General features: G+C 33.7%; 1 protein-coding gene and 1 long non-coding RNA gene across 3 annotated transcripts in view; one reads left to right on the forward strand and one right to left on the reverse strand.

Annotated features, from left to right (window-relative positions):
• Positions 1 to 3,289: 3,289 nt before the first annotated feature.
• The window catches only part of LOC145070154 (glutamate receptor 3.6-like), a 34,821-nt gene continuing 20,812 nt past the window's right edge, over positions 3,290 to 17,298 (reverse strand). For both annotated transcript variants that reach the window (XM_079017097.1, XM_079017096.1), the window contains 5 exons: positions 6,647 to 7,971; positions 6,281 to 6,558; positions 5,561 to 5,592; positions 4,624 to 5,030; positions 3,290 to 3,961 (listed from right to left, as the gene is read on the reverse strand). In XM_079017097.1, coding sequence (XP_078873223.1) covers positions 3,500 to 3,961; positions 4,624 to 5,030; positions 5,561 to 5,592; positions 6,281 to 6,558; positions 6,647 to 7,971 — 2,504 coding nt within the window. In that variant the 3' untranslated portion in view covers positions 3,290 to 3,499. The remainder of the gene's footprint in view (positions 3,962 to 4,623; positions 5,031 to 5,560; positions 5,593 to 6,280; positions 6,559 to 6,646; positions 7,972 to 17,298) is intronic.
• LOC145069820 (uncharacterized) lies at positions 13,801 to 15,628 on the forward strand. Its single transcript, XR_013689688.1, has 2 exons — positions 13,801 to 14,406; positions 15,431 to 15,628. It is a non-coding gene; the product is annotated as an uncharacterized LOC145069820 (long non-coding RNA).

Here is a 17,298-nt window from a genome sequence, read left to right on the forward strand (position 1 = left end):
CAACAACTGGTAGCCATGTTTTCCTTAAGGTCTAGATGGATAAATTTTCAACTTTATCCATTAGTACATCCCATTAAAATAAGATCTCAATTTCCAAGTTCTTAAGGACAACACCAAGGCATGGACTCACTCTATGAGCTATGCAAGACATCTTTCCAACCAATCCCAAGGTTAAGAAGCTAACAATGCACTCAAGGGTTATGGAGTTCACTCAAACTCCAAGAACAAGAAGATTTGGGATCGACGACTTTGTAAATGACCTAGAATTAGATCTAGAGAAATAATTAGAAAGGTAGAGACTTTTTAACTCCAGTAAGTCAGAAATGAGATGAAGATGATGGATCTAAGCAGAAACCACACTCACAAGCAAAACCAAGGGCTCCTTTTTCCTTCAACCTTCACAAAAATGGAGCTCAAGCATTGAAAACAAACAAATAGAGGTTAGGGTTTGGATGAGGTTCATTCTCAGAGGGTGGAGGTTGCCAAATGAGGCAACCCCATGAGTTAGTGCCCTTAAATAGGGCACCAATATCGAAATTAGGGTTTTCATCCCAAAACGGATGACACACCTTTGCAAACATAATGCCACGTTGTGGCCTATCGCGGATGCGTGTTCTACATTAACGAGTGAAAAATCATGGCATCCCTAATGCCACACCATGGTCAGGCTAAATAATAAAAATAAGTAGCTAAAACTTAGAAATGAATACCTGGAAACTGGATGTTATACATTAACTATTGGTAATATTTATCATAATAGTACTGTCCTTTTGGGTCTCCGTCATGACCTATTTGAGGAACTAAAATATAGAAATTATTTAGGAGAAATTAGTTTAATAATTTTTCATTATTTGATAAATTAATTAGAAACTATTTTAGAATTAATTAGAAATTAATTTAATAGATACGTTGAATGTTATTTAAATTACAGTGACTTAATTGGAATATCAAGGACCCTAAGTGATATGATGGATGAAAATGAATAGGGAATATCCAAAGTATTCGACTTGGTTTAAGTTTATGCAATTAGAACCTATAAATAAGGAGTAAGGATCAAACCTTAGGGGTTCCTAATCTGCTGAAAAGTTAGGCCTCCCTTCCCCTTCCTCTCCTTGGACAAAAATTTGTAACCTTTCTAGGGTTTGTGATATTTTTGATCTTAACCTCCCGTCTCCTAGGGTTTTGTCATTTTTGCTCTTTTGGAGTTTTGGGTGTCAACCATTAAAAGGATTCTAGTTTGGGTATTTTCATTTAACACCCAGTATCCCAAGTATATTAATTTATGTTATATTTCTTTATTTATGAGTGGTGACTCGACGAGTTGGTGCTTAGACTCGTCGAGTCTGGTCGCGACTGGATGACGTGGTTAATGAGGGGACTCGACGAGTCAGGGGAGTGACTCGCCGAGTCAGAGCTGACGAAAGAAACCCTAATTTCTTGGGTTTGGGACCTATTTAAAGGCCCTTATGGCCTTCATTTGCGGCTACCAGTCCATAGAGAGAAACCCTAGAGTGCTTGGACGTTTTGAGAGAGAAAGGAAGCCATTATTGACCTTTGTGGTGTTGATTAGCAAGAAGAAGGAGGTCATAGCCAAGAGGAAGCAAAGGAGGTTGCTATTTTGTGGATTGAAGCCAAGATCATCGCATTTGAGGTAGTAATTTGGCTCTTCTTCTGTTTTATGATGAATATATGGATTTAGGGTTTCTTAGGCCCTTTGATAGGATGATTTGATGTCCAAATAGTCCCTTTCTGGTGATGAGGCTTTGGATCTGGATCTATAGAGGTCCAGAGAGCCTTACTCATCAAGCTTTATGAAGAGCAATGGAGGTTATGACCTTGGGTTATGGTATTTGGGGCTAAATCATCATATATGGTCATTTAGATGATGCATGTGCATCAAGATAGATACTTTACGTGATTATTGAGCTTGGGAAGGTTAGATCTAAGGATTAGAGGAATAGATCTGACCTTAGAAGTTTGTTTGAGGTTGTGCATTAAATGAACTCGCCGAATCCATGAACAGACTCGACGAGTCGGAGCGGGTTGTCCCGTGACTCATATCAGTGGATGATTCGCCGAGTTGGGAGAATGATTCAGTGATTCAGAAAGGATGCAAAGGTCTCGAGTTCATGTATGGACTCGACGAGTCTATGCGAGACTCGACGAGTTGGGTCAAGGTTGACCGTTGACCAAGGTTGACTAGTGTTGACTCAATAGTGTTAGTCAAACTAAGTCAGGAAAGTATTAATTAGAGATGTATTCATGATATAGGAGGACGATAGGTCAGGGAATCAAGCTCGAGTGATTATCTGACATCAGCGAGGTGAGTCTTCTCACTATGCCATACCCGATGGGGAATTTATATGCGACCGGAAGGTCTTAGTTGTATGATGATTATGTGATGCATGTTATATATGTGATATGTTATGATGATATGGACCGAAAGGTCAATACAGTATAGACCGGAAGGTCAACAGAGTATGGACCGGAAGGTCATCAGAGTTATGGGATGGAAATCCCCTGAGACACTTGGATCGGAATATCCTATAGAGTTATGGCTTGGAAAGGCGTATGTGTTGTATGTGGTATTTTGGGGAACTCACTAAGTATTTATGCTTACCGTTTGTGTGTTATGTGTTTCAGCTAACAGTGATAATCGTGGGAAGGCGTCGGCATGATCAGTACACACTTGCAGATGATGTGCTTTTGAGATCTTGGGGTATGGATTATGTATTGTGTTTTTGTGAAAATATTGGATACATGATTTTGGGATGATTTGGAATGAAATGTTTTTATTAAAAATTAAATGAAAAATTGTTGAAATTTATCGGTGTTACATTTCATCAAAAGCAAGGTGGAAAGAACAAGATCGCAAGCAAGAAGATATCTAGCTGTAAAAGAGGTATGTGTTTTTCTCTTATTACTCAAGTAGTTGTAAATAATAGTATGAAGCTCAGATCGTCGTAGGATGCATGAACACATAGGATTTTTTTAAGTCTTTTGTTGTTATGATCATGTGTTTAGAATGCCCTATAACCAAACAACAAAATGCTCCATCTCGGATAAGAATGCTCCACTGTGAATTTCGAGTCTTCAATTCTCAAGTCACATTTAACAAAAGTGGATATACCCTAAACTTGTGTCGGGGAGAATAGATTATTGGAACATTTTTATGAGAGAAGAAATAATTTAGACTAAAAAACGTTAAAGGGGAAAAATCGGTTTTGGCATAACATGAGAAATAAAAAAGCAAGAACACAAGTATATTGGTGGAAACCTTTATGGGCAAAACAACAAGGCACAACAACTTGTATATATAAAACCGACAATGAAGGAGTTACATGGGTATAAAGTCAATAATAAGGAGACAAGAGATAAAGAAATTATATAAAAACTACCAATACCTCCTAACTAAACAACTTTCCTTACTTGTGGTGCATGGGCGTTAACATGGTTTATACTCCTCCAAGGTGGAAAAACACATATTTTATACTTAAAATCAATGTCCTTGTTGTGACCAATGTAATATGTTTGATGATGACTCGTTTATGGTAAACTTATGGTGAAATGCATCGTTGTCGTCGCTCCTAAGTGAACTTGTTCCTCTAAGCCTTTTCTTAGAATATGCACTAACCGCTCCTTTTCCATCAACAGATGAAATGAACGTTTGAATGGGTCTTGGTCGAGGTGACTCGGACGAGTTTGATTTCTTTATAGTATAGTGGTATATTATGGGCACTAAGTATACAACCAGAGAAAGAAAACAAGCTAATCCAATTATAAGAAATAGACCTTTAAACCTCTTTAGCTCGAGCCTATCAACTGCAAGCTCTGCTCCTTGTGAACTGCAAGCACTCCGCATTAGCCATTTATTGTGGATCCTTTGTAACTCTCCGGTTTCTGATAGTTTGAGAATGGCATCTGAAATATCTATTGCAAGGGGAGACTCGTGTGGAAAGGCCTATAAAGAATCAGAAACACAAAATAATTATGATTTGAATATGATATTGGTAAAAAAAAGTTATTTGTAAAAAGCTTTATGTGTAGCAAGACATTTATGGAAAATCAACAAATTCATATCAACATATAATCTTTGAAAGGATTTGGGTCGACTATAGAAGTTGGACATAGGGTAAAGAGAATGTATAAATGCAAGGATTAGCAATGTACTTTCATTAATTTGTGTATTATAATAATTTTTCGTATTGCATCACTGTTGTTTTAAAGAATCTACATAATTACACCACTATATAGAAACCAATTTTCAGTATTATAATTGTATAGAAATTCCAATGTATCATGTCCTAATAAGAAAAAAAGTTGGTAGTATAATGCAGAAATTTCATAGTTCACCTTTGTCCGGAACAAAATGAAGGTAGTAATGTAGGAGAAAGAAATGAAAGTGGGACGCCATAATACACAGATAAATGAAAATTAAGTCAACTCAAGTCGATTTAACTATGGAAATTAATTAAGCACAAAACATTTATGATTTGAATTAAAGATTTATAAAAAAAAGATATTATTTGTTATAAAGTTTAAGGTTGTAGCAATACTTCAGTGGAAAATCAACTTCTTCATATCAAATTTTAAGTGTAAGAATGGTCTGGTGTAACTACTTACAAATCCCCATCCATTTTTTGTGAAATCTGGACCAACGATGCTGAACTGGCAACGAGTTGAAAGGAAAAGTTCGATATATGGACGTTCATCAACAATTGCAATGACACCGCCATTGTTCGGTCCATCGTTTAAGGCTTTATCATAGTCTTCTTGCAAGTTAAGAGGAACAAGTCTAGATTCAGAAATGCCAATTTCTTTGACCAAATAGTTTCGAACAAAAGAACTTTCTTGGTACCCAATACGATCTTTTCTTGATTGCAAACTATTAATTCCTTCAATCGGTGAATAAAGCTTTTGAACGGTCAATATTGAGGTGAGACTTGCTGTATAACTCGAGCTGATTATCAGAACTACGAACAACCATAGAATTAATACGAAACGACCAAGAGTGCTCCTCATGTTTTGTTCTGCATTAACCGTGTTTAAGGTTTTAGCATATAGAAAGAAATCGTCAAATGAAGCAATATGTTTTTCAAAAAAGGTAAACACCACCCTTGGGAGGAGGAATGATTATTAATGTTATGTCTCTTAGTTTCCCCATTAAGTGTTGTTATGGATAAATGATGTCTACAAAATTTGAGAAAATGATGGCAAACATGTAAAATATCAAGACTCAAAGGAAAATCCTCCTTTCCCTTGCTTTCTCCAGTAAATCATTGTTTCCGCATTAAGATTCAAGTCAAGGGTTAATGACAATGTACTTTCATTAATTTGATTTAAAACATCATCCTATCATTTGTTACGTTACAATATTATACAATTGTACAATTCTATATAATAAGACGTCGGAGTAGGATGCTATAATAAACATAATTTAAAAGCAGGTTGCTATCCGTGAACTTAACACTCGAGTAAAAAAGAACCACATACATATACGTTAAATTCACCATGTCAAAAAGATAAAAGACCTTAGTTGGTTTCATATGTAGTAACTTACTGTGGGAGAAAAATAGGGTAGAAAAGCTAAACCTGCAAAGAACAAAACACAGACCATTAGTAAGAAAATAACGAAGTATACATCCTAACGAATACTAACTATACTGAATAACGATCTAAAACTTTATAAGCATTAATGGGTCTTATTAGTGATAAACTTGTTTTTTGGGTAGTGTGGTAGATCAAGGGACATGCCTTGTGATGTTTTCAGCTTTGGTAGCTTTTCAAAATTTGCATTGTAAATTGTTTGGTTTTCCTTAATTTTATGTTACAGCGGTTGAATAAATAAGGACTCTTTCTTTCTGCTTGAGTTTTTATATAACTCCCTTTTTCACTTTGTGTTATCAAACACTGAGTTTGGGGTATTGTAGAACTTGAGGAAAGTGGACATGAGCAAAGTCTCTCTTTCTCATACCAGGTGAGTCCTGGAGTACTGAAACACAGAGAATAGAAAAAAGTGTTTCCCAAGTGAAACAGAGAACATATAGGAGTGCAAACAATGGCGAGCAATACTGCAAATCCTTCGTCTTAACCCTTTATCCCAATTTCCAAAGGTAACAATATTCATTCTTGCAGTATAAAAATGAAGACTCTTTTGAAGTCACAAGAATTGGTGGAGCAAAGAAATTCCAACACCAGCTACTACTCTAGAATGCCCAAAACTAGAAGTATTAGGGCTAAATTAGAAAACACACACACACACACACACATTTACACTTACCATAGGGTTGTGACAACCTGTTGTTTAGGAGTACCACGAAATTCAACGTTTTTGCGATGTTCTAGAATCCAAACAACTGCTCCCACTACTACAAAAAAAATCCCAATAACACACCACAATTCAGCAGAGAACGGCCTGAAAAAAGCCCATGTTCCAGAGCTTAGCTTCTTCACCGGTGTCACCACAACTAGCCCAGACTCAATATACGGCTGAGTAAAATCCACCATCCTTGTTCGGTTAGTGATAATGGCAATATCACCCACCGCAGCATCATAGACCTGTACATTCATTAGCTCATAAAGATCGAAAGAAATCATGCAGTACCTTTAAATAGGAAAGATTGAAGAGGTAGAAAGAAACACTCACACCAGTGCTGACCAAGCTCATGAGATCAGTGTAACTCGGGTTCTTATGACCATCTCCATACGAATAGAACTTATATGGCACAGCATATGGAAGCAGATTCACTGCAGCAACAAACACATCGATGCTGTATCCTACATACCTATCAGTCTCGTTGACTTCTTTCACGAAGTCCTGAAAACTGACTCGAATTGGAACCCCAATTTTCAGATGTTTTCCATTCTGTGGAAGAACCCATCCACGAGGCTTTTTAACGGTTTCACCTGGCCAAACTACACTATGCAACAGCTCAGACGACGAACTAGATTCGTTTGTTTTGGGTGTTTCTGGAGGAGAAGTGGACAGACGTGATGAGTTTGACCAATACCCAACTCTCCTAAACCCAGTGCCGATTACGTTAATAACTTCAAATGCTGGAAAATCCAAGCTTTTATCGGAAGTGAACTCGATGGGTCCTGTTGTTCCGTTCATTTTGACTCCTAAGATTTTTTCAACCAAGATTTTCCCTCCACTAAAAACTCTGAAAGAATCAAGATTCAAGAATCTGCTTTGTGAGTCCTTCATTTGAGGAACTTTCAAGAACGAAAGGTTCCCACCCTGATCAAAAAAGTCATCAAGAGCACGAGCAAGCAGCCAAATAGTGTCGTATGCATATAGAGAATACGTACTCACGCCAAATGTGGTCATGTTTTCCCATTTGGTAACAAACTTTCTTCTAAGGTCTGAATCTTTGACGTATGATCTCAGTGTAATAACTCCTTGCATAGAAGCAATGGACTTTCTTGGGAGTGGCGAGCTTATGTCTATGATGGTAGAAAGCCAGTCGGTTGTGATCCAAACGTACCCACTATCCATCATACCAAGATCTTGAGCAACATTAAGTATATCTAATCCCCAGTTGGTGCATGTGTGAACAACAATAACTCTTGATTCCATGAACGAAACCTGAAGCAAAACATTTCGTATGTCTTCATGTGTTGCATCGGGATTGATAGGCGCTTTATGTGAGATCTTCGACCTTTTGGCAGCTAATTGATCTGCTAATGAAGTTATGCCATTCCTCCCACGATCATCATCAATGTAAATGGCTACCACTTGTCTCCATTCATAGTAGTCGATTATGTCTGCTATGGCAGCCATTTGGAATAGATCACTGTGAGTTGTTCGCAAAAAGAATGGACATTGAAGCGAGGACAATGTAGGGTCTGTGGCTGTGAAAGATAGTAGAGGAACTTGGAGTTCTTTCGCGATGTAGGAGATCATATGAGTGAAAGCTGATGATTCTGGACCTATTAGTGCCACACTTTCACTCTCCATTAACTGCTTAGCTGTTGCAATAAATTTATGTAGAGGCCAAAAGATCATAATATGATAAGGAAAATTAAATGAATTGCTGAATATTCCTAACAGGACATGCATAAAAACGCTTATGTTGGAAAATAACTGGTCAATGTCGCCTATGGACTATATATCTTGTAATATTTATTACATGCTTTGTACAATTACGTTTAATTTGTACCATAAATTTTGTAATATTTATTACATGGATGGATATAACATTTTGTCTATAACTTGAGGGAATTAATGTGTGTTGTTCTATAACTTATTGGTAAGATGCAATGGTGAAAAATTAACACATATGGCCATATGGGAGAAACATAAAATGAGGGGACATCTAATTATCTATTTGACTCTTTCCCTCATACATATTTTCCATATAAACACCATGATCATATGTGTAAAAATCGACCTATCAGACTACCAATGAGGCATCATTACAGGAAGTGAAAATAATCAAAGTATGACATCATCTTCAACACCACTGAATATGTCAATCCCTTCAAGTAAGCGTTCTTCAACTAATTTAGGGTTCTTTATGTGTATGGATAAATTGATCTTGGATTTTGCCTATAAATTTTACTGCTTCAATTGAAATGTGGTCTTTATTAACAACAGAGTTTCTGAGTTTGTCTTCAGTTATGTTAGTATAGTTTTTCTTTTGCTGATTTGTTCAAGGTTTAGAACAGGGCACCCTTGAACGGATGTTCAACAAGTTATCCAAGAGTTAATACAAATTAGAAAAGAAGACAAGGAGCTTTATAAGAATTTTCTGTATATCAAACAATTTTCTCTATTTTAAAAAACACTCGGAGCTATCTTTGTTTGGAGTGGTCTGTGTCTTTAGAAGCTCTCCCCCAAACTCTGTTTCATTCACTTTTATATCTCCCTTAAATGAAAAAAGCTTCCTTTCTGCGGGTGGTGGGTTAGTTCTTGTCATGCCTACTCATGGCAATAGTTTAAAAAGGCTTTTTGAGGCTTACGCCTCGAGGCTGGCCTCGGCTGAGGCGAGGGAAAAAAAGCCTCAAATCCTAAGCCTCATATGGCTAGAATGAGGCTTAAGCCTCACCGGAGTGAGGCGATGTGAGGCAGCGTGAGGCTATGAGGCGAGGCGTTGAGGCTTAAGATGCATCAAACACACTATTTTGATTATTTTCATTGACATTTTGACTTTGTTTTTTTACTTTTTTACTTTGACTCAATTATTACCTCTTTGATAATTACTTATTTATCATAGATAAGTTATATATCCTCCCACTTGCTCTTCCTACCCATCCTTCTACCACTTTTAGGTGATGACAAGTGTAATAAATCTTTATTAATTTTATTAGATATGAAAAATATCACAATCTAAAGTGTGTAGGAAGATGGTAATAGAAAAAAGTAGGAGGATATTTGATTTCTCATTAGCTATATGTATACTTAAAAGACTTAATTCATAAACCCTTTGTGACCTAATAAACCTCCCCCATCGCTTTCTCTCTCACCTTCGCACCTTCTTAAATTCTCTATCTAAATCGGAAGGCTTAACATCTGACATTTAAGGATTTTGTGTTACACATTTGAGCTACTAACTTTTCTTATTTCTCATTTTGATATAAAATTATGAGATATACAATTTTATATAATTATATATTAATAGTCCCGTGAGGCTTACGCCTCGTTTAGCCTTGAGGCTTATGTCTCGTGAAGCTAGGGCAAAAGCCATGGCTATATATATTTTTTCATGCATATGACTGCATGGCTTCCTTACTCACCCACTTCGGTTTTTCTTTTCAATTACCCCTGTTTGTTTGGTGATCATGGCATCTCGGATCACACCTCCCCTTTTCCCTGATAGGGTTTCACCAACTTCCTTAGAAACCATTTTGATGAAATCAGTCATTGTCCTTTCCTCCCAATTTGGTAGCTAGTCCCTTGATGCACCATGTTGGGTTGACCTCATTTCCCTAAAAAATTGTCACCAACTCATGAACGAAAGGTAAAGACTCTCCTACTCCTTGTTAAGGAATCTGTAATGTTGCTGGTTTTTAAGCTTTTTAGTTAGCTTTGTGTCTAAATGTTATAAAGTTCTTACAAAGTGCCTAAACATGGTATATTGTGGTCTTGTATTCTTCATGTACACTAAAATAGAGTCTACATTTTATCAAACTATAGAACAATTTCAAAACTCTAATGAGCAATCTCGAAACTCTATATTATCTACAATTTTTAGATTAGTCATTCACTTTTTGTAAATTCACTTTAATTTTGTATAATTTGTTCAAAAGATCCATGAATAGATATCTACTTCTTGGTTTGATAGAAGTTTAGGGGAAGTGTGGTACAGATGAATCTTGCACATGAATTGCTATCAACCAATAAGTTTTATGGCATAGATCTTTAGGACAAATATGGTAGATATATAGGGAATATGTTAGAAAACTTATGTTATATGTACCTTCATTTTGATAAATATACTTAGAAGTTATTCGATGTCATTCAAATGTAACATATATATCAGTGAATGCAAACACCCATCCAATAGTAAAAGGGGATCTATTAATCGATTTAAACAAGATATATGAAGGGTGTGTTTGACAAAACTAGCTGGTAGTGGGTAGCTTATAGCGGGTAGCGTTTTGTTAAACGTTACATGAATTAACATTTGGATTTAGAGCGTTTTGTTTAAATTAAACGATAGAAGCTTCTAGTGCCAAACAAGGCTTTTAGTTCAAAACGGAGTGTTTTGTCAAACGCTAAAAGCTAGAAGCTCTCAAACTCTCCCAAATGATTCGTGCCGAACGCACCCAAAAAATAGTTTTGACATTTTTAGTAGCTACTACTAGAAGGCTAAACTTCAGGCTCCCAAAGTTAACATCCATGTTGGTAATGAAGATGGACAATATAAGGAATAGCATTGATTGTTTATTTATGGTCCTCTCCTTGGTGGTTGTGGGTTTGACTTTTTAGGGAAACCAACTTAACATTTTTGTACTAATTAGTGATAGTTTAACAATCATGACTAGTTTACGTTTTTCTCATTTGGATGTAGTTGGTGCACGATGCAATGTCTCTAGGTACGTAACTAGATAATGTCGTGTAGAGAACTACCGTGAAACCGAAGTGTGGAAGTGTGACTCTTATAAGTATTTAAATGTCTCTAGGTACGTAACTTTATTTCTTGTGTTCACCATGAAAGGAAGGAAGTTGGCGCCATTAATAATTTCCTTTCGTCAAGAAGGATGGACCATCTAGCAAAGAAAATCCATGCATGAGCATATTTAACAAACTCCACCTTAGGACAAAATCATTCTTCAACAAAGTAGCCTTCGGTCATCACGAAAAAAATATATAGCGTTGAAAAGTCCCCGAGGACTTAACTCTCTCGAATTGCACAAACGGGAAAAACGGCGATTGATCAAATCACCAAAACTCCATTAGATACGATCCTTCAAACTCAATGCATATACCTCATAAATACCTTTTAAGTATTGTAAATTCATCAAAAACAATTGCAACGATGCCAAACCACTCAAGCCAAATTAGTTTTCATAATACATATAACATGCCTCTCAATGCCCTCAAAAACTAAAACTAAAACTGCCACCTTGCTAAAATAATGCTAAATAAAAAATTAGATACGAGATATTAAAGATGTAAAAACATCAAACCTGATTGCCTTTCGGTATCATAATGTTCAAAAAAACACCCTTTGATATTAAAGTCTTGAAAAGTACCTTACGATATTAAATTCTTAAAAATATCCTTCGGTATTAAATTCTTGAAAATACCCTTTCGTATTAAAGTTTTAAATATACACTCGGATATTAAAGTCTTGAAAATACCTTACGATATTAAATTCTTGAACATACCCTTCAGTATTGGATCAAAAAAAACGTAAACAACACAACTTTGCTGACAATTACATATTTTTTGTGTGGTCAGAAGAGTCCTCCGAATATTTTGGTCTCGGATTAGTGATTCCTTTTGATATTTTGATTTCATTTTGGAATATGACAAGAGAATAGAGGATAGGCTCATTACATTAACAATAAAGATATGAGAATTTACATTGAGCGTGAGAGCCAAATGAATCGAAAGATTCAAGTTTCGTTCGGGAAGGGATCATGGAATTTTTGAAATGAATGGAAAGATAATCTACTTTCATTAAGCGATTTATTAGATAATCAAAAACAGAGAATCATGAATACTATTAGAAATTCAGAAGAATTGTGCGAGGGGGCCATCGAACAGCTGGAAAAAGCCCGGGCTCGCTTACGGAAAGTAGAAATAGAAGCATACCAGTTTCACGTGAATGGATACTCTGAGATAGAGCGAGAAAAATTGAATTTGATTGATTCAACTTATAACATTCTTAAAAATACATTACAATATTAAATTCTTGAAAATACGTTTTCGTATTAAAGTCTTGAAAATACTTTGCGATATTAAATCCATTATAATACCTTCGGTATGAAAGTCTAAAATATACTATGGTATTATAGTCTCAAAAATACCGTACGATATTAAATTCTTGAAAATACTCTTCAGTATTAAAGTCTTGAAAATACCATTTGGTGTTAAAATCTTGAAAATAACATTCAATATTAATGTAGCGAAATATACATTATGTTATTTAATTCTTGAAAATACCATTCGGTATTAATGTCTTGAAAATACCCTTCCATGTTAAAATCTTAAAAATACTTTTTGGTATTTAAGTCTTAGAAATACATTATAATATAAAATTCATTAAAGTACCCTTTGGTATTAAAGTCTTGAAAGTACAATTCGAAATTAAAATCTTGAACATACTATTCAATTTTTAAGTCTTGAAAATACCTTACGGTAATAAATTTTTAAAAATATCCAAAGTTATGAAAGTCGTAAAAAGACTCTTCGTTATTAAATTCTTGAAAATACCTTTCGGTTAAATCGTTGAACAATTAAATATTTATAACATGATGTCCAACCGAAAAATTGTAACACATGTCGTCAATAAGACTCGAGGAGATAAATCGTCTCTTCATCATAGGAATATATTGAACAACATCGGTTAAAGTTCGAATCATGTCATCAAACAAGTGGTGGCTTGTTCTTTTTATGAGAGAAGGTTCGGATCTTAATTATTATGCATCCTAAAAGAAAGAGATGTAGGTTCATTCTAGATTTTTTAAAAAATAGAGTTCTTGAGATTTTTTTTATTCGTATATAATTACTCAATAATCATATATGAATAATCAAAAAGGAATATCCATAGTTGAATAATTACATATGATTAATTTATTCATATATAGATGTAGGTTCTGATGAGAATAAATCATATACGCATTATTCATATATGATTATCGAGTAATCATATATGAATAAAAAATCTCAAAATCTTTGATTTTTTAAATCTCAAAGGAACCATTATATATATATATATATATATATATATATATATATATATATATATATATATATATATATATATATATATATATATATATATATATATATAAGGTTCAACAGAAAATGCATGAACCTTAGAAACCCTAGAAAATCAATAAAAATACATAGAAAAAAACTTTGATATATCTAATCTTTTTTTTTTACTTTAGAAACATCAAAATTGCACACACACACACACACACACACACACACATATATATATATATATATATATATATATATATATATAGTGAGAGCGAGAGGAAGAATCATTTGATAAGTTATAGTTTTCCAACAACTCGAGAACTAAAAGTGAAGGGTTAGATCAAATATTTTAATGGCATAGATCAAACATGGCTTGTTTGTAAATATCAACAATTTCAAAGATATTTTAGACTATTTAAAAATAATAACAGGGCATATTAGACAATAACAATATCATTATTGATAACTAATTTGACTAATTTGAGAAACCCTTTTTATCATTGTTCATCGGCTCCCACGTTCTACTTCTATCTCTCACACACCTATACACACACACATTTCTTCACCAACACTCAACATTTGAGATGACGATTCCTTAGCCGGATCTCACATCCATGATCGATCGCAACGTCATCTTCGACGACCGATTCACGTCTCTTAGTGTTATTCTCTCGATTTCTCATATGTTCATCTACATCTAGAAAGTAATCGCCAAATCTAGAGAATCAATAAAACGATCGGTAACCATTACCTTGACCGTCGGTGATAGATCTGCAAGAAGACTCTCCTCAATGAAAGTAACCTTATGTTGCCGCCTTTTTCCATCAACTTCATGATGATCACATCTCCAGGATCAACATCGCTTTGCTCCTACCATCGGGATTCATGCATCCAAGAAAACGACTTATACAATCGTTTTCTCATTGTCAATGCAATCGGTTTCTACAATCGTTCCCATGCTGATATCTACCACCGATATCTTCAATCAATTTCTCTCCTCAAAGTTTATGATAATTTCAAACCTGGTAATTTTTAGGACTCATTAATTTACTTATTTTTTTGGTTCTATTAATTCGATCTTCCATATTATTATTTATAATCTATTTGTTCATCATTAATTATAATATGGTAATCATGTATGAACTGCAAAAGGCGTAGATAAATCATGAATTCGTGATAAGTTGATTAAAATCTATTTGGTGCCGCATATTATATATAATTATAAAGTCCAAGGTCCTACCATAATCCAAAAACTAGTTTGAATTTCTTGGTACACTAAGATGGATTATTTGAAAAAGTTGTCCTCCATTTAACCAAAGGCTTGGATGACATTTGAGATTCACAGTCTATTTTAATGAGTTATTGTTCTTGAATCATATCTAATTCCTCCATAGAAACCTAGAGGGTTGGTGACATTACGATGTTCGATCGATAAAAATCACATTTAATTCACATATGAATCATATGTAATTCACATATTAATTATATGTGATTCACATATATAAATCACAAGTTAATCATATATAAATTACATGTGATACACATGTAAATCACAAGTGAATCACATATATATTACGTCTATATGCACACATTTTTTTAATTAAATCAAGACATTTGAAGATTTAAGTTCCATAAGAAAGATTTACATAGACGTAGCGGGTAAATAAGCAACAAGCAGTGTCATAACCCCTTTTTAGATGGCAAAACTAATTCTTTTAAAAAACAACATCTATAGATCTAGGATTCATAACATTACATACACACATGTATTATGTGTTAGTGTTCTCCATTAATTATTTAAATATTTTTTTTTGTGAGTTTCACATTTGAATCTTAATAGATACTATCAAATGTGAATATCACATATATATATATATATATATATATATATATATATATATATATATATATATATATATATATATATATATATATATATTAGCAGATGTGAATCTTACATGATATAATCACATGTTAATTTTATATGATATATACATATGTATTTTTGTCAGTGTTCTTGCATTAATCATTTTTTTTATTTACTTGTAGATTTGGAAGAATTTGTGGAAAAATATTAAAGAGGTGAAAAGTGATAAATTGAAGAAAATATATAAATCTTGACAAAAGAAATTATAACACATTGAATCTTTGTAGCATTTTTTATTTTTTATATTTTATTTTGTATCGAATAAAATACATGTAGTATTGTGTTTATAAATTAGTAATAAAAATGGGTTTTTCTTATGATTTACTTACGAGCATTATATCATAAAAAATATGCTTATATGCACTTGAAAAAAATATGCATATATGCACCTAAAATGTTAATTTTTATGTTTAAAAAAATTTTAGTTTTTTTTAATATTTCAGGTTTTTTTTTTAAATTTACTGATTTTTAAAAATTTACAGTTATAAAAAGAATTGCAGCTTTCTAATAGAATTATTTTTTTCAATTTTTTAAATTCATATTTTCCAAAAAAAATTGCATATTTTTTAAATATCTAACGACATTTTGGCAAAACTTTAAATTTTGGAGAGGTTAAAATTCAAACCTAAATTAAATTGTAGAATATATATCTGAATCTAGAACTCCGAGTTCTACCCCATCTTATCTTCGTTTCGAGTTCAATTCCTGCAATTTATGTAAATTGTTGCTGATTTTCAAGCTTTTAGTATAATCCTTTGTGTTTCACTGTTTCTTTATCGCTGCTAATACGATTATACAAAAGGCGGGGAAGGCATTGAAGGTGTTTAATTTGTTTCATTGCTTTATATGTGAAACTTATAGCAAATCTCCATCTTTGGAAGGTATTATGGTCTTATAGTATGAAATGGTGGCTTGTTAAGGGTGAGAAAACACATCAACTATAAAATAATAAATAAATCATTAAAAATAGTTTTAAAAACTCTATAAGAGTAAATTGGTAATTTTAAGTCGGAAACAAAATGGCAAAGCAAAAACAAACTATAGGGATGGTTTGAGTTTATATATATATATATATATATATATATATATATATATATATATATATATATATATATATATATATAGTTTCCAGACATGTAGATTACCCCAAACCATAGATTACCCCAAGCCACAAGGAATCTATATATGCGATTTTAATGTATATAAAGTAAAAAAAAACAAAAAAACAAAAAAACAAATAGTTATCTCAAAGTATTTTTTATGTACTTTTACTAGTTTTTTAGGGTTTGTAGGTTTTTTGTTTTATGTATTTTCTATTGAACACAATATATATATATATATATATATATATATATATATATATATATATATATATATATATATATATATACACACACACACACACTCACTCACACACTTATGTTCAAACGAGAACAATTCTTAATTTGAGAACAATCGAAAACAAATTTGAACCACTAACTTCTCTCTCACACACTTTTTCTTTCTATTCTTGTCTATCTCATCTTAAGTTAGATCTGCACCACCATGATACATGATGAGCATCGGACCTCCTCTGGAACCACCCTAACACCGTCGGAACCGCCGGAACAACCATACCTTAGCCAGAACCACCGGACCTCCGCCTTCCACCATTGAAAACCATATCCTCTGCCTCTACACTTACCACAATCTCCTTCCGCCTCCCTCCGTTTGAGAGAAGAGTAGAAAAAAGGGAGAGCGAACCAGTAAAGTCCAAGTAAAGACCACATTCTCATGCAATTGAGAAAAAATGCAAGATGCATCGAATCCTAACCTTTCCTTTAAGTCCGTCTCACCACCATTGTGCACTCTCCAAGGTCAAGTTTCGGCTACCTTAAGACCTAGATCTGGTATCAGACTCATTTGATGCAGTGTCTCTAATCTTCGAAGAGATTGGATCTGAGTTGTTTTTATACTTATATGGACATAGAAAAGCTTAGATCTAGCTTTA

The sequence above is a fragment of the Lactuca serriola genome, chromosome 8, assembly GCF_051521515.1.
Source record: "Lactuca serriola cultivar US96UC23 chromosome 8, Lser_US96UC23_V15, whole genome shotgun sequence".
Taxonomy (NCBI): Eukaryota; Viridiplantae; Streptophyta; class Magnoliopsida; order Asterales; family Asteraceae; genus Lactuca; species Lactuca serriola.